The sequence below is a fragment of the Xenopus laevis genome, chromosome 3S (genome assembly GCF_017654675.1).
Source record: "Xenopus laevis strain J_2021 chromosome 3S, Xenopus_laevis_v10.1, whole genome shotgun sequence".
NCBI lineage: Eukaryota > Metazoa > Chordata > Amphibia > Anura > Pipidae > Xenopus > Xenopus laevis.
In genome coordinates, this window is record NC_054376.1 from 30617585 (window position 1) to 30644034 (window position 26450).

A 26450-nucleotide genomic window follows, 5' to 3' on the forward strand; every position below is an offset into this window, starting at 1 on the left:
GGGTAGTCACACAGCTTTAACATAAGACTGGTTACATTGGTGTTAAAGCAATAGTTCATTCCAAGCAGGATTTTTTCCTTCTTAAGACCTACTGCAGTTCACCATTGGAGCCAATTGCTTTATACGAGTTATTATGGCAAGTTTTAGTTTAAACTACTGTAGCTTCAGCAGACTCCTTTGAACACAATACCAGGTGTTTAATTCTTGGGTAAATACCCAACAATCGAATTATGATCAGACAAAATTAAACCCATTCGTGTTTGTTATTACAAAGATTTATTGACCTCCTAGGGCAGAGATTTTACAAAAATCGTGACGTATTTACAAAAATATCTACAGACATGCCTAGAAGTACAGCCAGTTGGTACAAGTTGGGTAGGTTCAGCCAAAGCTGTTAAAACAAGGCAGGTGTGTGAAAGCGCCATTGGACGTTCAGTTGAGGTTTATAAAATAAGCTAGTTCAGACATTAAGAAGCTTCTTCATCTTCAATCTTGGGAGCCAGGTAGTATTTCACATGTCCCATATCTGCAATTTTGTATTCCACAACTGTAAAGACAATAAGAGATAGTCAGCAAAACCTTTTTGGAGGAAAAAAAAAAAAAACTATATAATTGGATGCACCATACATTTAACGAATATGAAGTGGACATAAATCACCATTTTATTATTCATTCAGCAACCATTTAAGGCACTTTGTGAGATGGTTTAAAAATAACATTTTATAATCCACAGCCCATTTTACCTCCAGCCTTTCCACATACAGGAGCTGGCATGATATCTATATTCAAGATTGGTCCTACTTATGGAAAACTGAAATCTGACAAGTGGCAGGAAAGGAAAAAGTGGCAAAAAAATTTCTTCTTTTGTGACGAAAAGTCACGTAATTTCCATACCCGCCCCTAATTTAGATATGCAAATTAGGATTCGGTACGGCCAGACACAAGGATTCGGCCGAATCCTGCTGAAAGGCTGAATCCCGGATTCGGTGCATCAATAGTAAATACAGAATAAATTCAGGGTTCAGTGCATCCAACAGCTCTGTATGTGCAGTATGTTTCCAAAACAGAAGTTCCAGAAGAGAAAAAAAAAAAGTGCCGCTTCCCTACATACTCACCAAGTGGGATATCTGCAGACATACTGAGAATAACTGTTGGGGACAGGGGTGTAGCTTTGGTGAAGAAGTTCAGATACCGCAAAGCAAATGTAAGCTGTACTGGCTCATTCATTTCTATTGTAACCTGAAAAAGAAGGAATAAACATGATTAGATTGGAAAACCATTAGTCACTATAAATATTACAGATCACCTGGGAAATAAGATAAAAGAAAAAAATTATCCTTTCATATTAACCATGTACATTAAATTATAACGTTCTCATTGTGGGGCCTGTTATGCTGCATGTACTAGAAACTAGGATTCGGTTCGGGAATTTGGCAGAATCTTTCGCAAAGGATTCAGCCGAATCAAAAATAGTGGATTCGGTGCATCCCTAACTAGAACAGATCACATACAAGACAAACTGCAACAAAACCATGACTTCCTGTTTGTTAATTGAGAGCTCAAAGTATGTTCACTTACAATAGATGCCAACAATATAGCTACTACTTGTCTGAAAGTACAGGGGCACTATAAAACTATAGCATGTGTGGAAACCATGTTTGCTGTTGCTGCTTAATGATTTAGAAATATTTTTAAAATCACTTACAGCTTCCTCTTCTTTATCCACATTTGAAGTCTGTGACAGCTTTACATTTCCAGTTCCCAGCTCTCCGCTTGCAGAGAACTTTACCCCATCCTTAGCACAAGAAATTACTACTGCGTCACCAATCTGGCTGAGATCTCGGCAGATACGTGCAAATTCACCAGATGGCATCTTTATTACACAGCTGTACTCTTGTTCCTGTGTAAGAAACAAGATAATTCATTAGCGTTGAAACCAACATTAAATTAACTGCATTAGAGTTCAAACCAACATTAACTGCACCGGAGAAAGACTGGGTTTTTTTTTACTTGTGAAGGGCATAGTGGGTCATCATACAACCGCCATGGCTACAGAAGAAGGGAAGCTCCCTACCAGCTTCATGTATATTGCCCCTTAAAGGAGAATTCAACCTGTAATGGAAAAAAAAAAAACGTCCCCCTACCCTGGATAGACCCCCCCCCCGCCTACCGGTGCCCCTAATTTTTTACTCACCCCTACATGCAGATTCTGGCCTCGGAGTTCACGACAGCAATCTTCTTTTTCTCAGGTAATCTTCGTGTCTTGACGGCATCTTCGGTGCATGCGTAGCTGAAGTAAATTTACGGTCCCGCATGCACCGAAAGTCACAAATTTTCATAAATGTATGACTTTCGGTGCATGCACAGGAAATTTACTCCAACTGCGCATGCGTCAAAACTTCCCGACTGAAGAAAGAAGATGGCTGCCTTGAACCCCGAGGGGGGGGGCAGGTAGGCTGGGGGGAGGAGGGGTCTACCCAGGGTAGGGTTTTTTTTATTACAGGTTGAATTCTCCTTTAAGAGCTTTTTGGAACTCCAAAGCTGGCACCCTAAAACACTAAACAATTCTTGTGTGCATCCAAGTCTTAAGATGATAAGGATACTTACAGGAATGCCCAGCTGCTCCACATCAAGGTCCATTAACTTCATTTCATAGTCTGAAACTTTCTCTTGATCTAAATTGAAACCCAATGAAAAATGTAACTGGCTTTCCAAAGCATACAGTGCAAATAAAACACAGACAGTACATAAAAATATACATTACCTACACACTTATAATGCAATCATTTGGATTTAAAGTTGCATGGCTGCACAGACACCAGTACTTACTGCATCAAAATTGAACAATTAGCTCTGCAGCATCAGCTTTTGTGTCACAGTGTTCCCAATGTTAGCTAGTGCCCAAGGCATGTGGACAACTTTAAAGGTTTAAATCATTACTATAATTGGAGTGCTGAGCAGGTACCGTCTGTTCAGTAATTACTCTTACAGAGTACATCTCCATGAACAAATTGTTTCACAAATTATCAAGATGCTAGTTATATGAAGACAGAATAATACACTGCAATATATTTGCATTATACAAAGGTAAGGTTTAAAAAAAAAAGTATAATGGTCTCAATGTTGCCATCTGAGCAAAAGAAATATGCAGACTGGAAGCTTGTCATGACAGCTTGCACAGACAATTACTAGAATGATGAATTAACTAGATATCAAAATAGTTATGCCAACGAAAGCGCAATCCAGTTGCAAATACTTACTTGGCGACTCAAACACCATTGTGACTGTATCAGCATTGTCTTCTGCCCTCAGAGTAATGATATCGTCACTTGCGGCACACTTCAAGATTTTGGACATACTGTGAAAGATTAAACATATGTAACATATCAGGAGAATGACAAAGGTAGACCAATTGGTACAAATTCTGGGAATTTCATAGCAATAGACTGAGTGCCGCGACAGAGTAAGAATGCGCCTCAGAATCCCCTTTTAATGGTCTTTCCAACAATTTATGAGCACACAATGTCATTTGTCCTATGTGCCCATTTAAAGGAGAAGCAAATCCAAAAGTTTTCTAGAGTTTCAGTGCACGCGCAGTTGTCGCGAAACAGACAATTGTTCCAACTGCGGATGCACTGCCGGTTTCATTCCGAAGATTATGAAGAGAATAAGATGGCGTCTGTTAACTTTGCTGGACAGAATCTGCACGGTGGGGTAAGTAAAGACTTGGGGGCATTAGGCTGGGGTCTATGTAATAAAGGTTTTTTAACTTTTGGGTTTGCTTCTCTTTTAAAGTGACATTCTGAGCAGCACTTGTATTGGAACACCCTAATTTAAAGGAGTTTTTCACCTTCAAACACTTTGTCAGTTCAGTTGGTTTCCGGTTGTCCACCACAACTAAAGTAGGGATGCACCGAATCCACTATTTGGGATTCGCCCGAATCCCCAGAGTCCATGGTGATAGATTCAGCTGAATACCGAACCCAATCCGAATTTGCATATGCAAATTAGTGCCAGGGACGGAAAAAGTGGAAACAATTCTTAATTTGTGATAAATTCACATGATTTCCCTACATGCCTCTAATTTACATATGCAAATTAGGATTTAGTTCAGCCAGGCACAAGGATTTGGCCAAATCCTCCTGGAAAAGGCCGAATCCAGTGCATCCCTAAACTAAAGACATTTCCCCCCCAATTACTTTCTAGTCATGACAGTTTTTCAAATGTTGAAATGTGAAGTTTCATTTTTCACCTTCTAATGCAGCTCTGGGAGGGGTCACAGACTTTTAGGGCAAGGCCAGAAGTGACTGTTTGTTTTAAAAGAGAAACGTCGGGCGTAAATACGCCACTGAAACCAAACGCAACTGTCAACATGCGTTTTTCAGCATGTAGGTTTCTTTTCCCAACATGCACTTCTCATTGAGAATTTCAACGCCATATTTAAAATACGCTGCGTATTTTCTATTGATATGGTAGTTGCTTGACGTATTGGCGTTTCTGCTGAAAAAGGCCAATACGGGCGTCCTGTGGCGGATTTCGGCTTGCAAGCACCCTGTGTGAATTACCATAGTGCGTTTTCCATTAGTTTCAGTGGTAGTTCAGTTTATGCATATTTACACCTGGTGGAACTTTTTTTTTAAAAACTCCACATCTGCCCTTGCCTCACGAAGAAACTTCGGAAAATGCTGCGTGTGCTTTAGTGCAGGCGACTTTTCATTATAGCGGATGGGTAGACACGAGGAGGCAGTTCGGGGAGATTGTCACTCAGAAGAAAAGGCGATTAGTCGCCAGGCGACAAAATCTCCCCGAATCTCCTCGTGTGAACTAACCCTAAAGGATAAAAGACAAGGCAATTGAAAAAAGTATTTACGAAAACGCATAAACTGAAAAGTGTAGAAGGTGAACAGCCCATTTAAATCCGATATGAAGTTGGTTAAAATTGCACTAAGGGAACAATTGACATTTACCAGGCAAGTCTGAAAAATGACTGCACAAAACAGAAACCCTTTACAAATGGTTATAGTGGTACAGGGAAAAATAATTCAAGGGAGGAATACATTTATATATGTGCGGAGCAATACTGTGAGGAATAGATTTTTATTTGTTCACTGGTAAAACGGATTATTCCGCTATCTTGCTGCACCACACGCTTCTTTATTAGCGCGCGATGAAGGACCCGGCAAATCTTTTCCCGCCAACAGCGGCTTTTGTTGAAGTTGGCGGGTCCGTTACGTCACGGACAGGTTGCGCGCGCAATCGTCCGGACTTGAACAGACAAGTCCATGACAGCTGGGGGGGGTATAAAGAGTAGCGCACAGTGGTGTCAAATACAATGAGCGCGCTTCAAGCAGTGTGTCCTCCCTATGGGACAGTATGAATATATTAATCGCTAAACTGCCGAACTATCCTCCTAACTCGCCTACGCATTTACGAAGAGCCCATATGTCTGTTTTACCTGCTCATCTTGACGCCGATAGATTGATTGCGATCACACCGGTAGGTGTCAAAGCCGTCTGATCGCAGAGTGAGCTGAACCAGCGAGACGTGCGAGGAGTCCATGCTCTGCAAGCTGATGCCGCTGGATGTAATGTCCCAGCACGCCTCATCGATTAGGTCCTTCAGCGCCTCCAACACCTTCTTCAGGATGGAACCCTGCACCAAGCGAGCCTCAAACATGGCGGCGGCTGTAAGGGATTACCGCGACGGTACTTCAAACCTACTGAAGCTCAGGCGCCAAAATGAGCCCGCCAGTGTGCCTTCCGTCGCTTATATAATAGCGGTGATGACGTCACTGCTCGAATGTGCGGCGCCAAAATGATGACCCGCCCTCATGTCTTTTCGTAGTTGTGCCGCAGTTAGTCAGTGTCACTGCGCCGTGTGTTCTACTTACAATTCATTCTTCTCTCCTTTTTACAACCTCTGCTTGTGTCGCATTAATAAACTCCTATTAAATATTGTGTGTTATGAATAATCAGCTTTACTGATCAGTAACAATAGGACAGGGAGGCCATGGAGTTGTGAGGGGCCTTGCAAAGGTTGGGGCTCCAGGCTGTGGAGAAAAAATACACAAACAACATTTCTTGGAGAAAACTAAGGCCTTCCTATGTCACTACCCTATTATTCATATTGCTAATAAATATTATTTTTACTAACCAGGTCGTACGGTTGTTTCAGCTCAGCTGACAAAGTGATGCTTGATGGCTGCCACTGTTATGAATTAGGAAAGAAATATAAGAACTGCCAGCAAGTTTTCCAGAAAATTTGGCAACCGTAAATCCCCTCTGATAGCCACAGGTTCAGGCCCGGACTGGCAATCTGTGGGTTCTGGCAAATGCCAGAGGGGGCTGCTATAAGGTGCCATAGAAAGTCAGTATTAAGTGGGGGCTTATTGTGCCTCTGTGTACCTGAAATGCCAGGGCCCATTTTAATTCTCAGTCCTGACCTGCACAGGTTGTTATGGAGATGCTGGGAGTTCCAGCCGCTGATAGTTCAGTTGGACCGCGGTTAGGGTTGCCACCTGGCCGGTATTTTACCGGCCTGGCCGATAAAAATGATAGTTGATCCCAATGTCATTAAAGGAGAAGGAAAGGCTTCATACAATTGGGGGTGGCAAATGTTAGGCACCCCCAAGTGATTATATTTACTTACCTGAAACCCGGGGCGGTGTTCCTATCAGCAGAAAACTGCACCCGCAAGCACCATGGAGCGATCCTCTTCCTAACATTTGGCATCCCAAAGTGTACAAGCCTTTCCTTCTCCTTTAATAGGGAAAAAAGATAAATATATATATGAAGGGTGGTATTTTTTTCCAGAAAAGATAGCAATCCTAACCGCAGTATATAAATCAACATGTCGACCAAAAAATTTTATATTTTAGGTTTTTCTTGACCATGCTACATTACCTCCATTACACCTACAACCCCTTCCTGCCACCATAACTACACACCCCCAGCTGTTGGATTGCCACCCAGTCCCGTATTGTACTGGTAAAAATGATCCTTGATGCCAGTGTTATTTACAGTGGAGAATTATAAAAATATAGAAAGGCTGGCATTTAAAGGTTACAACCCTACCAGTGTGAACAGGTGAGAAGGAGGCAAACAGGGTGACTCCTATAAAATTCAAGTGATGCATGCTGGATGTGCTCGAAATATCTAACTTATTATTATTAACATGTATTTATAGAGTGCCAACATATTTCGCAACTCAATATAGAGCTTGTGTTAAATCTATACTGGACACTGGCATTTTGGAACCATTCCTTTCCATTTGTAAAATATTGTTTTGTAAATAAAATGTACACATTCGCACATCGTTATGCAGCCCCTGTGGTATTGTAAAGGCAGCTGTTGACCATTGCTGATGGACACCTGTCCCAACCCCCATGTCCGTGAGTATATTATTAATAATATTATTCTTTATTTAGCACTGATCCAGTTAGTCAATCCAATGGGGATGTTCACATTTTTGCATTCACCAATGTTAGGCACTGTAGATTCACATTCTGTACATTCGGAATGGTATACACAGCATACAATAAATTAAGGGGACATTTTTTTGAATGTATAAATATATAGAGGGGCACACTGCTGCTTTATTTACAGTAGTTTCTCCAGCAGACATGAGGGCATCCACTGACTAGAGAAAAAAAAAGGAGGTTTCATCTTAATATTTTGAAAGGGGTTTTTTTTTTACAGTGAGAACTGTATGCGTTGTACTCACTTTATACAGTATGAGCAGAATCAGTTGTACTGGTACATTTTTTCAGCTGGAAGTTACTTCAGGGAAGTATTGCAATAGTTTGGGGAAGCAGCATCAGTTTTGTACTGCAGTGGGTACACTGTGGTTTGGCTAAACCCTAGGTGGGGAGATATCTATATAGGCCACACACAGACTAATTCCAGCAAATGCCTAAGAGTCTACTGTAAGATGCCATAGACCAGGAGTGCCCATACTTTTCTAATGCAAGGTCTACTTTTAGTGATGTTGTTCCAATTTGATCTACATCTTAATCCTCAACTATATAGGATAAATTGAGGTCTCTGTATTTTTGAGCAAATCCCATAAAGCTACAAGCATTCTCCAATTCTGTAAGAACATTTTAAGCTGCAGTATGACTTAAATAGTGTATAGTCTTATCCATATACAGCCAGAATGTCATATACTGTATCAAATGCCCGTGTGGTAAGTCCTATGTAGGACAAACCACTAGACCGATAAAAATTCGTTTAAATGCAGGCACGTTTCAGGGGCTGCTGCCGCATGAGGCAGCAGCCCCAATGCCGCCCCTCCTCCTGCTCCGCTCTTCTAACTACCAGCGTCGGAGCGAGTGGAGGAGGGGCCGCATCGCTAGTGCAGTGAGCGCTATTGCACTCGCTGCGCTAGAAGAGCCGAATTTCCGTTTTAAAAAACGGAAATTCGGCTCTTAAAGTTACCAGAGGCGGCTTTTTGCCGCCCCTGGTAACTGGCCGCTCCGTGCTGCCTGAGGCAAGATTCTCACCTTGCCTCATGGCCGGAGCGGCCCTGTTTAAATGAACACAAATCTGTTATACGAAATTTTAAAGCAGATAGTAATAGTGATGTCAAAGAGAAGGGCAAGACAAAGAAAGAGACACTATTGGCTAAACATTTTTTCTTCCATGGTCACAAGTCAGATGGCAGATATTGGAAAAGGTTACCGCAAGGCATGGGCAGGATATCAAAAGGTTGCTTCTCCAAAGAGAATGTTTTTGGATTTGGCTTCATCAAACTCGTGATCCGAAGGGACTCAATGAGGATTTTAACATGTCATGCTTTTTGTAATCAAACTTTGTATAGTTTAGTCAGCTTTTAAATTTTAAATTTTTCCCTTTTACAGATAATTACTACAAATGGCAGCATAATTTGAAAGCAGGGTCAGCCTCCCCTTTTCCCTGTATAGGGTAAGATTAATTTTGGAAGAATCCCTGCAAGGGTTAATTTAACCATTTATGGCTGCAGTGTGACACAGTTAATATTATTGGTTAATATTATTGTAATAATTTTTTTTGATTACTCATTGTGATTTTGTTCCTTTTATCGAGTACACTTCTGTGGGTATTAGTTTTTCTATTGTATGTACTTTTATGACACTTTACATATTGTACACTATTAATTGGATCACTTTAACTATATATGAGAGTTTTTTTTAGATGTGTTCTTAACTTACATTGATTGGATAATTAATGATGACACGCTAATTGAACAATGCACTGCTCTATTTATTTGCACTTTGTATGTAGATCACGTATGCTTGACAAAGGGGTTCTACTCCCCGAAACGTTGCATCGCACTCCGCATTGAAATAAGAACTCCGCATTGAAATAAGATTTCTCACAGTCCTGTGTGCCGTTGGAATTCCTTTGCTGCCTGTTATCCATATACAGACCATTACATCTTCTGGCAAAACCCTGTCTACTGGCAGAATAAGATAATTTAGAAATGGGTATGGCTACAGGATTTCTTAAAGGGGTATGTAGCACCTATTTGGCTGATTTAGACAATTTCCAACTAGTGTGATAGAGCATGGGCTCAGGGGCGATCCTGGCCCCTCCGCCGCCTGAGGCAGCAGCAGTTGCTGCTGCCCCCCCTCCACCGGAGGTACCAGGAGCAGCATTTTTGCTGCCCCTGGTACCTAGTGGGGCGCTGCCGCCTGAGGCGACAGCCTCAACTCGCCTCATTGGCGAAGCACCCCTGCATGGGCTACACATGACCCTCTTTTACCAGGATGGGCTTTTGCAAAAATGGAAACACCCTTTTTAACAGGGTTTGGTACTCAATGATAGCATCTAGTGCAGTGATCCCCAACCAGTAGCTCGTGAGCAACATGTTGCTCTTCAACCCCTTGGATGTTGCTCCCAGTGGCCTCAAAGCTGGTGCTTATTTTGGAATTCCTGGCTTGGAGGCAAGTTTTGGTTGTATAAAAACCATGTGCGCTGCCAAACAGAGCTTCAATGTAGGTTGACAATCCATATAGGGGCTACTAAATGTCCAATCAGAGCCCTTATTTGGCACCCCAAGAACATTTTTCATTCTTGTGTTGCTCCCCAACTCCTTTTACTTCTGAATGTTGCTCACGGGTTCAAAAGGTTGGGGATCCCTGATCTAGTGGCTAAAACAGGAAACTACAGCAATATATTTTGGCGACAATATGGCCTTTTCCTGCATTTGAAAGTTTCAATTAATATTTTACTTGATTACCTAGGTAGGTAAATCCACTTGCTCGATGTTTATTTCTCCTTTATCTTGGTCTGTCATAGCTGAATCATTTTAAATTACAGAAGCATTACAGAAGGGATCTACAGAGCATGCTGAAAATGGATCTGTTTTTTTGCAATGTCTAAAAACTAATTACAGTCCTACATCTTAAAATAGACATACATTTACCTTTCCAAAGAGCAGTAAAGATTTTTCCACAGACAAGCTTGTATTACTTTTGTGTAATAAATTATGGATGAGGTAATTACCTTAGAAATGCTTTCCATTATGAACAATAGTCATAGTTTTGCTTGTATGTTTTATTTAAAGGGGCATAAACCTAAAAATAAGATTTCACCTAAAGGAAGAAAAGTCAGTTTTGCACGTTCCTTTATAGGCCTGTTAATTAGCTGTCCTCACAATAGCTGTTTCAAAAGTCAGAACCACCAGTGCAGAGGACAGTAACGGAACTGGACACTCACGCAGGGGTGCTCCTGTCCTGACTTTTTCCTCTTGTCCCTCCATCTTCACCTCGGCTGTGTACTGTTCCCTCCATTACCCATTCCTTCCTTTTTTTCTGAGGCTTTGTAATATACTGTAGTTAAGGCAAGATTAAAAACCACATGCTGCTTGGGAGACTAAAGAAACTGAAGTTCCATACAGGAAATTTTCCTTTTCGTCCCCAAAAAAATACTGTATAACAAGACTGCTATCAGTTCCACACCATGGCAGAGGTTGGCAGATGCTAGGGGTCCAGTCTGAAAACTAGGTGACATTTAGGAGCAGATTTGTCAAGGGTCAAATAGTAAATTCGAATTATCGAGTGTCAAAATTCACACATTCAAATTTAACTCCCCCTATTCTAATGTAAATTTGTATGTGAGATTAATCACAACTCGACCATGGAAACATTCCTAATTCAAATATTCGCCACCTAAATCCTGCCGAGTTCATGTACAAGTCAAAGGCAGAGGTCCATTGAGCCATCTGGAGATGTTAATGGCCTTCCTGACATTCAAGTTTTTTTTTTTTTTGGAGAAAAATTAGACTAGTACGAATCAAATACGAATCAATTACGATTCGGATATTCGGGTCTGAACCATTTGATCAAATATTAGCCATTCTAATATTTTCTTAAATACCCTCCCAGTCGAATTGTGAGTATATTCTAATTAAAAAGAAATCACATGAATTCAAAATTCAATATTTGATAAGAAAAAACATTGTAATAGTCATAGGACTAAATGCAGAATGTGCACATATTTGTTTTATGAATCAATAAAGTTGGTAAGTGCAACAACAGTTTGGTTAGGGGCAAACAGAAGAGCCCTAACAGTTCCCTTTATTATTCTCTCTCCCTCTCTCTGAAGGAATAATAGGTTACAATTACTGTAGCAGTGGGTTTTAAGTGCACGACTGCAGCCAAGTTCATCTATCCAACCACTTTACTTTTTATTCATACATTTTTTAAATTATACTCAATTACACAGAGGAGGCTTGGCTTTTCTGGCAACCACTATAGTTGTTATATCTTCTAAGGTGGCAAAAACTTTTAGAAAAGAAAAAGGACCTGCCATCTACAAGATTATTGTCAGTGTATGCCAAAATGCACACGCTAGGGCACCATAGTAAAACGAGTACAAAACTGTGCAGTGATTAATACCATTTATAAAAGTTACTTATGCTCTTTGCACTTGCACTTGCTCGAGAGGAGTGACACTTACCCTGCCCAGCCCACTCTGATAAATAACACACAAGTGAATTATTGACAAGTGAAGACTGGCACTATTATTTCCAGGGTTTCACTAGGGAGATGCACCTGACTTTACGGACTTACAGCAAGCAAATTGCATGGTGGTTGTGTTGTTGCTGACACCATCCGCAATGTATAAATGTAAGCCGCACAAATATTCGCAAGACAATTAGGGGCATATATTTGCCACCTAAAAGCTGAAGAGTTTATGCACAAGTCAATGGCAGAGGTCCTTTGAGCCATTTGGAGATGTTAAAAACCTTCCTGACATCCAAGGTTTTTTTTCAGGAGAAAAACACTATTCGTGCAAATACAAATTGAATACGTTTTGAATTTTCGGGTCAGAACCATTTGATCGAATATTATTAGACATTCAAATGTTTAACCTCCTAGTCGAATTGTGAGTATATTAGAATTTTAAAAAATTCACATGAATTCGAAATTCGACCTTTGATACATGGGCCTCTTAGTGTGGAGCATCACGCACAACTGCATCTGGCACAACTTCAAGCAAATGATGCTGAAATTCAATGATAAAATGGAAAAAAGGGAAACAAGCTACATTGACCTGAGGCTTGTGAGCAGGATACAACTGGTTTGTTGTTTAAAGCAATGATACATTTTCCATGCAGCAAATTTGAATATTTTACAGAATTAAGAAGCCATTTTCACAAATAAGAAAATACAGGTATGGGGTCCGTTATCTGAAAACCCGTTATCCAGAAAGCTCCGAATTACGGAGGCTGTCTCCCATAGACTCCATTTTATCCAAATAATCCAAATTTTTCAAAATGATTTCCTTTTCCTCTGTAATAATAAAACAGTACCTTGTACCAGATCCAAACTAAGATATAATTAATCCTTATCGGAAGCAACACCAGCCTATTGGGTTTATTTAATGATTACATGATTTTCTAGTAGACTAAAGATATGAAGATCCAAATTACAGAAATATCCGTTATACGAAAACCCCCAGGTCCTGAGCATTCTGGATACCAGGTCCCATACCTGTACTGCAAATAGTTATCACTGATACACCATTCATTTCTATCCTGTACATTTATTTATGGCAAATCATTGCAGTGTGTTTTCTATGAGCGTTGCTTTGTACAACAGTATTTCAGTTGTTGTCTGTGCAAAGCCCTACCTCTGTTGTGTTTCCACCGTTGTGTTGCTGCGAGCCTGAGATAATTCCTATTCATGCACATAACTATACATTTGCACACGAGGCATAGTTATAAAGGTTTTTTTTGTTTTAGAAAGATGTTGGAACATATTAATGCCACTGTAAACCACGTAAAAAGTCCTGTGTGTTTATAAAACTGCAAAATTACTTTATGCACATGTAGTCAAATGTAGGTTAAACAAATGTCTTTGAGATAGTGCCAACATTTCCTTTTTTATATATACACAAAATAAAATGTAAACATTAAATAAACCCAATAGGATTGTTTTGCCACCTATAAGTAGTTATTATGTCTTAGATGGGATCAATTACAAGGTCCTGTTTTATTATTACAGAAAAATAGGAAAACATTTTAAAAATGTGAATTATTTGATTTAAATTGAGTCTTCGGGAGATGGCCTCCTATAATTCAGAGCTTTTTAGATAACAGGTTTCTGAATAACGGATCCGATACCTGTATCAATTCATCCTCGACTCCTGCCTTGCATTATTAGACATTGTATCTACCACAACAGGGCATGATATCAATATATTTCACAGTAACACTGGAACAAATCAAGATTACCCTTGAAACACAAAGATCTATGCTGCACTTAAAATAAGCCTGTGTGAGAGAATATTTATAGAAACCCTCCAGTGACGATGAGTCACTTGATTTTTCTTTATATGATAACATTTGCTCTACTAAAGGGCATGCCACACAGTGATAACAGAATTCAGTTAGAGGGAAAAAATGCAAGTGCAGGCTTAGGGGCAGATGTATTAAGGGTCGAATATCGAGGGTTAATAAACCCTCGATATTCGACTGGCGAATTAAAATCCTTCGACTTTGAGTATCGAAGTCAAAGGATTTTGCGCAATTCGTTCGATTCGATTATCCTTCGATCCTTCCCCATAGGCTAACATGGACTTCGATAGCTTTTAGGTGGCGAACTAGGGGGTCAAAGTTTTTTCTTAAAGAGACAGTACTTCGACTATCAAATGGTCGAATAGTCGAACTATTTTTGGTTCGAATTGTTCAATTCGAAGTCGTAGTCGAAGGTCGAAGTAGCCAATTCGATGGTCGAAGTAGCCAAAAAAATACTTCGAAATTCGAAGTATTTTTTATTCTATTCCTTCACTCGAACTTAGTGAATGGGCCCCTTATTGTTGTATCTTTCTAAAAAACACATTTAGCTTTGTCCAGGTTGCTTGGAATGCAATAGAGGAGACCACGATTGTAATGGAAAACGCTGCATGAATAATTTCTTACCTGTGATTAGACTGAAGTTTTTGTAATTAACGCAAAATGATTGTCTAATAACATGGGGGGGGACTTATTTATCAAAATCCAAATTTTTCTGTACTATATTTAAAATAAATAAAAAATGTCAGACCAAACTAGAATACACAATTTGATCTTTTTTATTATTAAAAAGGCACAATTTAATCGGATCAGGGAAAAACTCGATAAAATCGAGCCGAAATCCAAATCATACATTTTTTAAAGAGATTTTTTCAGAATCGCTCAAGGTTTTGGGGGTTTTTGCCCAAAATAGTCTGATTTTCAGGCTAATTCCAGCGCAGGCCATAGAAATTTCCAAATAAGATAGGGCCTTCTCCCATTGACTTATATACAACCTCTGTAGGTCTGAAATGCTGGATTTTCGCATTCTGACTTTTTCCCATCCTCGGGGTATAATAAATCTCGAAAAATTCAAGATTTTGTTTTCCACTAAAAATACGGATTTTATAATAATAATAATAATAATAAAAAAAAAAAAAACATTCGGACTTTAATAAATAACCCCCTTAATCTGACCATGGGTATTTACTTGGCAGCCATTTGGATTAAAGACCTAGATATTGGCAAACTCACAGGTTAGTGCGCTACCATCTCCAAAACAACGACATGTACAACTAAAATAATTTATGGACCAATTTGTTTGAGAAGTATGTTCAACTTAATTCTCCTCCACCTGGGCATATATAACCACTTCAGTTTCCATAAGCTTTCCAATAATCTATCAGACTGCAGACAAGCTCTTGAAAATAGAAATGTCATCTGCTAATGCTTTTTTACAGCGTATCGGAGGGGGATAGCAACACACCTGATTCTGTTTAAATCTTCTTATTCAGGCAGTGATGAAAGCCTAAGGAGCAACCAAACAGATGGCCAAACCACAGAAAGTCTCTTACGTATGCCCACTACATAGCGAGATGTTGGTAGCTGACTGGCCTATATTAGCTCCATTATGTTACTCTCCCCTATGAATCTAGCTTCTCTAGATATCAACTGACCTTGGGCCATGTTGGATTGTGGACTATATTTTAGGGGTGGTTCACCTCTAAGTTAACTTTTGCTGTAATTGCAACCTGGAGAGCTGATGAAAAAGCTAAATGTCTCAAACCCCATGTTCAAAATGGATATTAGGTGACGTGGCCAAGATGAAAACCAATTGCAAATTGACAAGATGAAAACCAAATGAAAATTGTCTCAGAATATTACTCTCTACACCTAAAATAAGGGTGAACAACCACTTAACACAAACTAGCTGATCCTCCACTGTATCCAACGAATCAGCTGACACATTTGTACAAGTCCTTTTATTATACTCTTTATTGGGCCACTCTTCATTTCATCATTTGTCAATGCATTACCGATCTGCCAACAAACATGATAATTCACCTGCGATCGGACATGATGGTCTGTCAACCGATCCCCCCCAACTCAGCACACTTACACAGAGGGTTGGGGTTGTTGTTATGGTCAACATGGACCAAGCTTTCCAACCTAGGCATATATATATGGCCAATTTTAAAGGGGTGATTCCCCATAGGCTAACATTAGGCTAACATTGATGCTCGGTAGGTTTCAGGTGGCAAAGTGGGGGGGTCGAAGTTTTTTTTAAAGAAACAGTACTTCGACTATCGAATGGTCGAATTGTCGAACGATTTTTAGTTTGAATCGTTCGATTCTAAATTGAAGGTCGAAGTAGCCAATTTGATGGTCGAAGTAGCCAAAAAAATACTAATTCGAAGTATTTTTTATTCTATTCCTTCACTCGAGCTAAGTACATGTGCCCCTTGATACATTTCTCAGCAGCATCTCTGGAGTATTAGCAACTATTGTATCAATTCTAACAGCTGCCTTTAATGAAACCCAGAGATTCTGCTCAGTAGGGACAAAGATAAGAAATGTATCAACTATATGTATCAATTTAGAACAGTTCACAGGGTCGTCGACCGCCCTTCCCAGAGCTGCTTTAGAAGGTGAAAAATGACACTTTACACTTCAATATTAGAAAAACTGTGACACATAGAAAATAGAAAGTAATTGGAAAAAGTCGTTCTTTCTGGTGATCTATCGGAAAACAACTAGTTGTTTGAAGGCGAGCCAGCCCTTTAAGTATAGCATTTAGCACAGACATGTTGCAAAGGAAAATATTCCACCTGTTTCTCTTTCAATACAGATCTAAATTATAAATTGGGCCCTGGTGCTGCAGTAAGGCTGAGGCCAGACTGGCAATCTGTGGATTCTGGCCAATGTTAGAGGGGCTGCTTTAAGGGTTAGGCCACACTGGGCATTTTGGGGAGATTTGGTTGCCTGGTGACTAATTGCCTCATCTTTGCGGCGACCAATCTCCCCAAACGCCTTCCCTGACTCTGCGCTGGCTATAATGAAAAAACGCCGGTGTTCATCACGCACGGCAATTCTTTTTCCAAAGTTGCCCGAAGTTTCTCCAAAACGCACAGTGTGGCTTTACCCTGAGATGCCGTAGACTGTCACTATTTAGTAGGCTGGTGGAAGGTTGTTGGTACCTCTATGTACTTGGAAAAACAAGTAATTTGTTCTTGTCAACATTGTTCGCAGCAAGAGGTTTCCGTGACACTGGGAGACATATGACAAATGTCCTTGTGCCGTTGATACTAAATGACAAGCCTTTTATATCCTTTTGTGGTGTTTCTGGCTTTTTAAAGGAAAACCATACCCCCAAAATGAATACTTGAGCAACAGATAGTTTATATCATATTAAGTGGCATATTAAATAATCTTACCAAACTGGAATATATATTTAAGTAAATCTTGCCCTTTTACATCTCTTGCCTTGAGCCACCATTTTGTGATGGTCTGTGTGCTGCCTCAGTGATCACCTGACCAGAAATACTGCAGCTCTAACTGTAATTGGCTCATGTGACCTAACAATTATAGTTTGTTTGTGTGCACAGTGAATCGTAAGATCCCAGGGGGCTGTAGTTATTTTTTAAAATGGCAATGTTCTATTTATGATTACCCAATTACACATACTGCTAAAAAAGTATATTATTATGAAAGTGGTTTATTTACATGAAGCAATGTTTTACATATGCTGTTTCATGCAATATATTTTTTGAGAGACATTGTTTGAGGGGTATAGTTTTCCTTTAAAGGAACAGTAACGTCAAAAAATAAAAGTGTTTTAAAGTAATGAAAATATAATGCAGTGTTGCCCTACACTGGTAAAACTGGTGTGTTTGCTTCAGAAACACTACTATTGTTTATATAAATAAGCTGCTGTGTAGCAATGGGGGCAGCCATTCAAAGGAGAAAAGGCTCAGGTTACACAGCAGATAAGCTCTGTAGAACATAATGGTGTTATCTGTTATCCACTATTTAACCTGTGCCATATAGCCTTTTTTCAATTTCCACCATTGCCCCACAGCAGCTTGTTTACATGAAATATAGTAGTGTTTCTGAAGCAAACACATCAGTTTTACCAGTGCAGGGCAACACTACATGATATTGTCATTACTTTAAAACACTTGCATTTTTTGGTGTTACTGTTCCTTTAATTTCCTTTAGAAACCGCTGACGTCATCGCGGTGCACGCTGACAAGGACCCGCGCGTCGCCTCGTCCTTTAGGGGCACGTGGGCGCGGGCAGGTTCTCTTTCTCCTCCAATGGGAACGCGGTGCTGCGAATCGCGTCAGCCAATGGAAGCGAAGCTCGGACCTGCGCTTGCCGGAAACGCTCGTTCTCGTTGCGAGGGGCGCGTTCTTGGAGGAGAGTTAGGGTGACGCGCGTCGGAAGAGCAGAGAGACAACCGTGCGCACCCCTAAAAATCTTGTTGTCCAGCACCGGGGGGCTTTCCGGTAGTATTAAAGCCGCATCTCCCTTTTCCAGCAAACACGGATACAATGACGGAGCTGAGGCAGAGAGTGGGCCGGGAGCAGGAGGAGGAAGACAAGGTAAACATGAACGGGGGTGTGAATGAGTCCACTGCTGGGCTAATCACCAGGGGGAATATTGATATATCTGTATTTAATTACATCACGATCCCAGTGACCTCATTATTGAGCTGCACGTCACAATCCTTCATGACTTCATCATGGAATGACTTAGCCTGTGTAGCATCCCTCATGCAAACATGCGCCTATTGCTTTTCCACTCAGCAAAGGTGTTTGCTCTTTATTTATATGTTTTATAAATTTTATAGTGTCCCTCTTGCTCATTAAAGGGGAAGTCCACTTGTACATCCCGTATCTTTATTCCATAGCTCAGGCAGTACTTTTCTTATGCTTTATACAAGGGATGCACAGAATCCACTTTTTTGGATTCGGCCGAACCCCCGAATCCTTCGTGAAAGATTCGGCCGAATACTGAACCGAATCCGAACCCTAATTAGCATATGCAAATTAGGGGTGGGAAGGGGAAAACATTTTTTACTTCAATTTCCCTCCCGCCTCTAATTTGCATATGCAAATTCAGATTCGGTTCAGCCGGGCAGAAGGATTCGGCTGAATCCTGCTGAAAAAGGCCGAATCCTGGATTCGGTGCATCCCTACTTTATACATTATTCTCCTCTTCTTTTCATTTCCAGAAGGCCATTTAAAATGACGCTTGACTGTTTAGGAGTCGCTGACCCCCTAGGTGGAAAATAAAATATATATATATATTTTATTTTTTTATAATGGCCCCCCTTCCTTTTTCTCTTTTCGTAACTTCCCAGTCGTTGCGTGGTTGCTCGGATAAGCGGGACCCTAGCAACCAGATAAATAAAGCCACAAATAAATGAAAAAAAAAACACAATTGAAGTTTGTCTTTACAGCACTGTTTTCTGCAACATACTAAAATGAATTTTTAAGGGAACTGCCCCTTTAATCTGTCAGTGGAGTGTGTGTGCAAGAGTGTTGGGTTTAGATGCTGTTCTGTGTTATTTGGGGGCACATAATGGGAGAATTAGACTAGGCAGCCATATCCATGATTGACACTGAGGATTCACAGCACTGTGGCTGTCCTGTTGTATCAGATCCAAAATCAGGTTTGTATAATAACGTAGCTGATATGTAGCACTTGCCTTCACACTGGCCGACCTCGTGTTTGTGCTCAGATGAGCGTTGCTACGTTTGCATCTTGTAATGCAATTGACTCGGCTGTTGTTCCTTGCTAAAGGGAAGGCAAAATTACCATGTTGTACCCCTGTGTAGGGCTTATATACTTGGAGACTTGTGCAGCGAACTTGTGTAACAAAATAATAATACAGGCAAAGTATAAGTATTTTATAGAATGGCCGACACTAGCACTTTTCAGTTTGTGCTCATTATTATTTTTTTTATATATAGTTTTTCAATGATTTGCCTCCTTCTGACGCTTTCCAGCTTTCAAATGGGGGTCCCACACCCCATCTAAAAACAAATGCTGTGTAAGCAGGGATGCACCTAATCCACTTTTTTGGATTCGGCCGAACCCCTGAATCCTTCGCAAAAGATTCGGCCGCATACCGAACCGAATCCAAACCCTAATTTGCAATGCAAATTAGGGGTGGGAAGGGAAAAACATTTAATACTTCCTTGTTTTCTGACAAAAAGTCACTCAATTACCCTCCCCACCCCTAATCTGCATATGCAAATTAGGATTTGGTTCGGCCAGGCAGAAGGATTTGGCCCAATCCGAATCCTGCTGAAAAAGGCCGAATTCCGATACCGAATCCTGGATTCGGTGCATCCCTATGTGTAAGGCAACAAATGTATTGTTATCACTACTTTTTCCTTACTCCTCTTTCTTTTCAGGCATTCTTGTTTTCATATTCCAATCTCTTATTCAAATCAATACATGGCTGCTAAGGTCAGGGTCTGGCTGGGGGGCCTGGTCTTATATTATACATATTATATACAAACTGATTAAGTAGTCCCGTCCCAAGTGTCATCATTTTTTAGAATATTACTCTCTACATCATACTAAAAGTTAATTTAAAGGCGAACAACGCCGTTACATTGTCTTTTTGGTTCTAACCTGTCTTCCTAGTTTTCTTGTATTCATTCAGTCCTAGGAATAAAAGAGATCCCATTATACAGAAGCAGAATTTATAAGTAAATAATACTAATGAATGAAGCATTGCAGTTGTGCCATAAATCAGGCACCTTTATTATGAACAGAACAGTTTTCCTCCCTTCCTATTTACTTCAACCTCCTCTCCAGCAGAATTGCTACTATAGAGATTAGCATAATAACTTGTTGCAACATTATTACAGTGCATATATATACATGTAGAGATCTGTCCCAAATAAGAATTCATAGGCAGTTTACAGAAAGAACACGAACTTTCCCAGGGATGAGCTTTAAATGTAAGATTTCCCACTCACTATTTCCAGCACCAATACCTTATATAGAGCACCGTTTTCCTATTTGGTTTAACCCTTTGTAATGCTGGATAATCTGGGTTCCTTGAGAGCTGAATATCCAGCAGTAGCGATTTCTCATTATTCGCTGAAGTGTTTGAAAAATCCACATCCTTTTTCGGTAAGCAAATTGTTCCTTGTCCATCCCTGTGTTTGCCTGTGACGTAAACAAGCTTCAGAGTAATTCAGCATGGGCATATGTTAGATTTGCAACCAACATCAACTTTTGAATGAAGGACAGTGTTGGTTGTTACTGTTATACCGTTAAAGGGGGAACTATCGCGACAATTAAAATCTAATATAAGCTTCCTCATACTGAAGTAATAAACTTACTAAATACAATCAATTAAAAATTCTGCATTGTTTCTGAAATAATCAAGTTTATATTCACTATTCCTCTGTTTCTCTTCATTTTGTCTTTATGCAGCAGTTGGGTGTCAGATGAATGGTCCAATATATCTTATAGGAGGGCTTCATTTCTTAGCAGATGTATTAGAGCTCACTCAAATAACTGATTCCAGTACAAACAAAATCTAACAAAATAAATGCCTTTTGCACAAATCCTGCATGTAGAGAGACACGGGGGCACATTTACTTAGCTCGAGTGAACGAATAGAATAAAAAATACTTCGAATTTCGAAGTATTTTTTTGGCTACTTCGACCATCGAATTGGCTACTTGGAACTTCGACTACGACTTCGAATCGAACGACTCGAACTAAAAATCGTTCGACCATTCGATAGTCGAAGTACTGTCTCTTTAAAAATAACTTCGACCCCCTACTTCGCCACCTAAAACCTACCGAACCTCGATGTTAGCCCATGGGGAAGGTCCCCATAGGCTCTCTAGCCAATTTGTGATTGAAGGAAAATCGTTTGATCGATGTATTAAAATCCTTCGAATCATTCAATTCAAAGGATTTAATCGTTCGATCGAACGAATAGCACTAAATCCTTCGACTTCGATAGTCGAAAGATTTAACTTTGACAGTCGAATATCGAGGGTTAATTAACCCTCGATATTCGACCCTAAGTAAATGTGCCCCATGGTGTCTGGTAATTTTAATGGTGAGCTCTAATACATCTTCTAGGCAAAAGGAGCCCCCCTATACGATATATTGGATCATTTATCTGACACCCAACTTTTGTATGAAGACATAATGAAGAGAAACCGATTCTGAGAGAGGAATAGTGAATATAAACTTTTTCAGAAAAAATGCAGAATTTTAATTGATTGTATTTAGAAAGTTTCTTACTTCACTATGAGGAAGCTTATATTAAATTTTCATTTTTGCGATAGTTCTTCTTTAATTGCCAAGGCAGTAGAGTTTTTAATGGTAAAACTCCATAAATGTTAGATCTTTCACCAGAGTGGAAACATTACACAGAAGCCACGGGAACTGAATTTGCTGTTGACGTTGGTAAATAGACTGTGTCAGGGGGAACGGCCTTTAGAACCGGCAGTTGGCCTTAATCATCCATATTTTCATAGCAGTGCACAGTGTCTATACCTTTGCAATTCACCTCAATGCAATGATGAAGCCTTGGACGTGTAGGTGTCTAATAATTTTGTTTTTGTGCTGGTCATTTGGTTTTTGGAATATGCGTGTGGCCTTAATCTCTCAGTATCTGTAAGCCGAGTGCAGAGCTCACAGATCAGCTGCTGTCTTTGTGATGGGATCCGTGTCAGCACAATCGCCAAGTGCTTGAAAATGCAGACTTTTACCTTTGCCCGGACGCATGTCTAAATGTCATCAATTCTGGGTATTTTATTTCTCTATCAGTAATTTGATTCATTCTAAACGAAACCGAGCCTGTTCCACATTCCCAGTAAAACCTTCTAAATGGCTTAGTACAAATTAAATCATTATTAATGTACTTACTGTACATGCATAGATTTAGGAAAGTCTAAGATTACACACTTTGTTGTTTTTCATTACACTATAAAAGGCTTGATTATCTTGGGTCCCTTTCTCAAAGACATTTTTTTTCTATTTGTTGTAATTTTTGATTTACAGTTGAATGCAAAAGTTTGGACACCTCTGGCTGAATTACACATGGTAGAATCCTGCAGCTGGTCACGTACCCGCGGGTCACCAGTACCCTGCAGGTTGCGGGTAGAAGTTCCGGTGCGGTTATAGACGTGGGTCGGCGGTTTTGTGGGTTTGCGGGTCGCGGATCTTCTCAATAGCGTTTTTTACTCCTTTTTTCTGATCACGCCTACTTCCAATGATATCACTTCTGGTTTACAATGACAGCACTTCCTGATTCTTGATGGTCAGCGGGTCCGGGTTTTGGATAAGGTACTTGCAGGTCAGGTCGGGTAGCGGGTCCAAGCGGGTAGGAATGCGGGTTGCGGGGCCAGGTTGCGGATTGCAGGCTGCGGGTACGGGTTCCAAAAAATGGACCCGCGCAGGACTAACACATGGACCTAATTTAGTAAGTTAAAAATAAGAAACAACTACAGGAGTCATGTGTGTTAAACAACAACCTATTTGCAAATGTTAATGCACAGTTAAATTTTATTCCACTTAAATCATAGCAACTCGTTTACTAATGACATCAAATACCATAAATAAGCAAGGACCAATGGCAAATTATTGGTGTAGGACCTTTTATCCAGAACGCTCGGAAACTGGGCTTTTCTGGATAACGGATCTTTCCGTAATTTGGATCTTGATACCTTAACAAGAAAATCATGTAAACATTAAGGGGCAGACTTATTAAGGGTCGAAAAGTAAATTTGAATCAGAATTTTAGAATTTTTGGTCAAAACTCCCAAATTCGAATTAGAAATAATTCAAACTCGATTCAAATTCGAGAATTATCAAACCTTGGCCCTGGGAACAATTTGAATTCGACTATTCGCCATCTAAAACCTGCTGAGCTCATGTAGAAGTCAATGGCAGAGGTCCAGTGACGCATTTGAAGATGTTAATAGCCTTCCTGACATTCGAGTTTTTTTCAGAGAAAACACTCGATTCGAGTTTAGTTGAATTCGATTCGAGTTTTCAGGTCTGTAATATTTGTTGGAGTTGTAGACGGTCAAATTTTTTCTTAAAAATAACTTCCTATTTGAATTTCAAGTATATTCGAATTTTAGAGTAAAAAACAAATTCACATGAATTAGAAATTCGGCTTTTGATAAATGGGCCTCCCAATAAACCCAATAGGTTGGTTTTATTTATTGTTTTGGATCGAGTACAAGGTACTGTTTTATTATTACAGCGAAAAAGGAAATCCTTTTTAAAAAATTCTATTATTCGGATAAAAGGGAGTGTATGGGAAATTACTTTTCTGTAATTCTGAGCTTTCTGGATAATGGATCCCATACCTGTATTTATTATGATTGGTTTCACTTTGTGGAATACATTTTTATTTTGCTGTATTGCCAGCTTAATACAGGAATATATTTAGATGTCCTGTTTTAGATGCAGTTCAATTTAATCTGATTTCTGTCCTCTGTCCGAATCTTTCTGGATTAGTATAGAAAATCCCATGACTGTAATGGCACATATGGTGATTCCCTGTGTTTTGGCCTCTGTTATTGGTAATCCGCCTGATTGGGAAAGACTGCTTATGCCTCCTGTGCTCCATGTGATTTGCCCTTTGCATTGATACTGATATATAAATCTTGATCTATGATAGATTGGGGTACCCACTATTGGTGTGACATATCACTTCAATGAAATCACACAGATTCTGATCAATTTTCAACTCTCTTGATTAGGATGCCCTGGTGAGTGATGTGCTACTATGTGCTGGAACAGAAGTGCATGTGTACCCTGGAGCGGTTACAGGCCAGTGACAGGACTCATTATCATTCCCTGGCATGAGAGCTCTGGGCATGGTGAGACCACTGACATCCAAGCAGTCACAGCCGCTGTTGATTTAGCAATGAAATTATCCTGACATAGCAGCTGACCTGGAGATGCTCAGGGTTATTGATGGGCGGTGCAGGACGTTGTTTAGCAACAGTTATAGGGATGTAGGTTGGATATAAAGGGAAACTATATCTGCTGGAATTGTCGAGTGTAAAAATAAAAAATGGGTAAATAGATAAGCTGTGCAAAATATATAATGTTTCCAATATAGTTAGTTAGCCAAAAATGTAATGTATAAAGGCTGGAGTGACTGGATGTCTAACATAATAGCCAGAACACTACTTCCTGCTTTTCAGCTCTTTTGGTTTACACTGACTCGTTACCAGGCAGTAACCAATCAGAGACTTGAGAGGGGGTCATATCTGTTGCTTTTGAATTTGAGCTGCATGCATGCTGAGGATCAATTGCATACTCACTGAACAAATATGTATCACGTGGCCCCCCTTAAAGTAGCTGACTAACTCAAGAGTTAGAGAGCTGAAAAGCAGGAAGTAGTGTTCTGGCTATTATGTTAGACATCCAGTCACTCCAGCCTTTATACATTACATTTTTGGCTAACTAACTATATTAGATACATTTTTTATTTTGCACAGTCTATCTATTTACCCAGTTTTTATTTTCACATTAAACTATTCCTTTAAAGCTAATGCCACACAGTGGTGATGAAATGGATCCAGATGCAGGCAATTTAGAGGGTTGGCTCCAGTGTAGGGGGGTCTGGCTCCAGTGTAGGGGGTCTGGCTCCAGTGTAGGGGGGGCTGGCTCCAGTGTAGGGGGGGCTGGCTCCAGTGTAGGGGGGGCTGGCTCCAGTGTAGGGGGGGGGGCTGGCTCCAGTGTAGGGGGGGGGCTGGCTCCAGTGTAGGGGGGGCTGGCTCCAGTGTAGGGGGGGCTGGCTCCAGTGTAGGGGGGGCTGGCTCCAGTGTAGGGGCTGAATCAGCTCCTATGCTGGAATCAGCCATTTGCTTTGCCTGTGCCCAAATCCTGTTCCTGAATCAATTGCAGAGGCCTGGGTGCAGTCACACGCAGCAGATTTCAGCGGATACAGTGGATTTCAGTGCAGTCAGGGTAAAGGGTCAATTCTCGACCTACTTTTTTTTTTTAGCAGGCACAGTTTCAGTCTCGTGTGGTATTAACCTATGTAGTCCTATAATGTACTTTTAAGGGGACCTAAGCAATGATTATCAACCTTATTTTTCCTGCCGAACGGCAAGTTTTGGCATACTCAAACATATTATCCAGGGGTCTGCTACTATAATCCTGGGAATATAAAGGTTGCATTCTTAAAGCAATATCACTCAAAATATTTCCTCAGCTCTACAGGGTCAGAGCCTTAATGAAAGCAAGAGAATCCTCTAGTAAGAATTGCACATGAGCATTCAGGTTTTCTGTTCTGCAGCATGACTGATTTTGAAGGATAAGATACTCCTCTGTTATCAAGTTTGGGTCACTCACTTAAGAGAGCTTGGGGGCGCTGTGAGACAGTTTTATGGATTGTTTTAGATCCCTTTAAAAATAAGTGTATTTAAGGACACCTTTTAATTTAGTGGCCTGAAATAAAGCGCCTGTTACCTCATGCCTTCATATGGTCATACACCTCCAGGGGCACATTATTCACTATTAGTTTATTGTGCACACTGGCTTGCATTCATACTTCTCGAGAGCTGCCACATGGAGGCATTTATTCAAGATTTTCAGACTCACAACACAACATTTACTTGTGAAGGTCTGCCACAAATGGTAATTGTACAACAGGACTTCTCCAAAACAAGATGTAT

General features: G+C 40.2%; 2 protein-coding genes across 2 annotated transcripts in view; one reads left to right on the forward strand and one right to left on the reverse strand.

The window, feature by feature from the left end:
- Nucleotides 1-253: 253 nt before the first annotated feature.
- Nucleotides 254-5714, reverse strand: pcna.S (proliferating cell nuclear antigen S homeolog). Its single transcript, NM_001087542.1, is given in 6 exon segments — nt 254-547; nt 1116-1239; nt 1706-1900; nt 2608-2675; nt 3261-3358; nt 5456-5714. Coding segments are annotated over 6 exon segments (786 nt in total). The 5' UTR covers nt 5677-5714; the 3' UTR covers nt 254-467.
- A 12333-nt stretch (nt 5715-18047) lies between these two features.
- The window catches only part of cds2.S (CDP-diacylglycerol synthase 2 S homeolog), a 33985-nt gene continuing 25582 nt past the window's right edge, over nt 18048-26450 (forward strand). Inside the window, exon 1 of the mRNA XM_018255164.2 lies at nt 18048-18362. Coding sequence (XP_018110653.1) covers nt 18312-18362 — 51 coding nt within the window. The 5' untranslated portion in view covers nt 18048-18311. The remainder of the gene's footprint in view (nt 18363-26450) is intronic.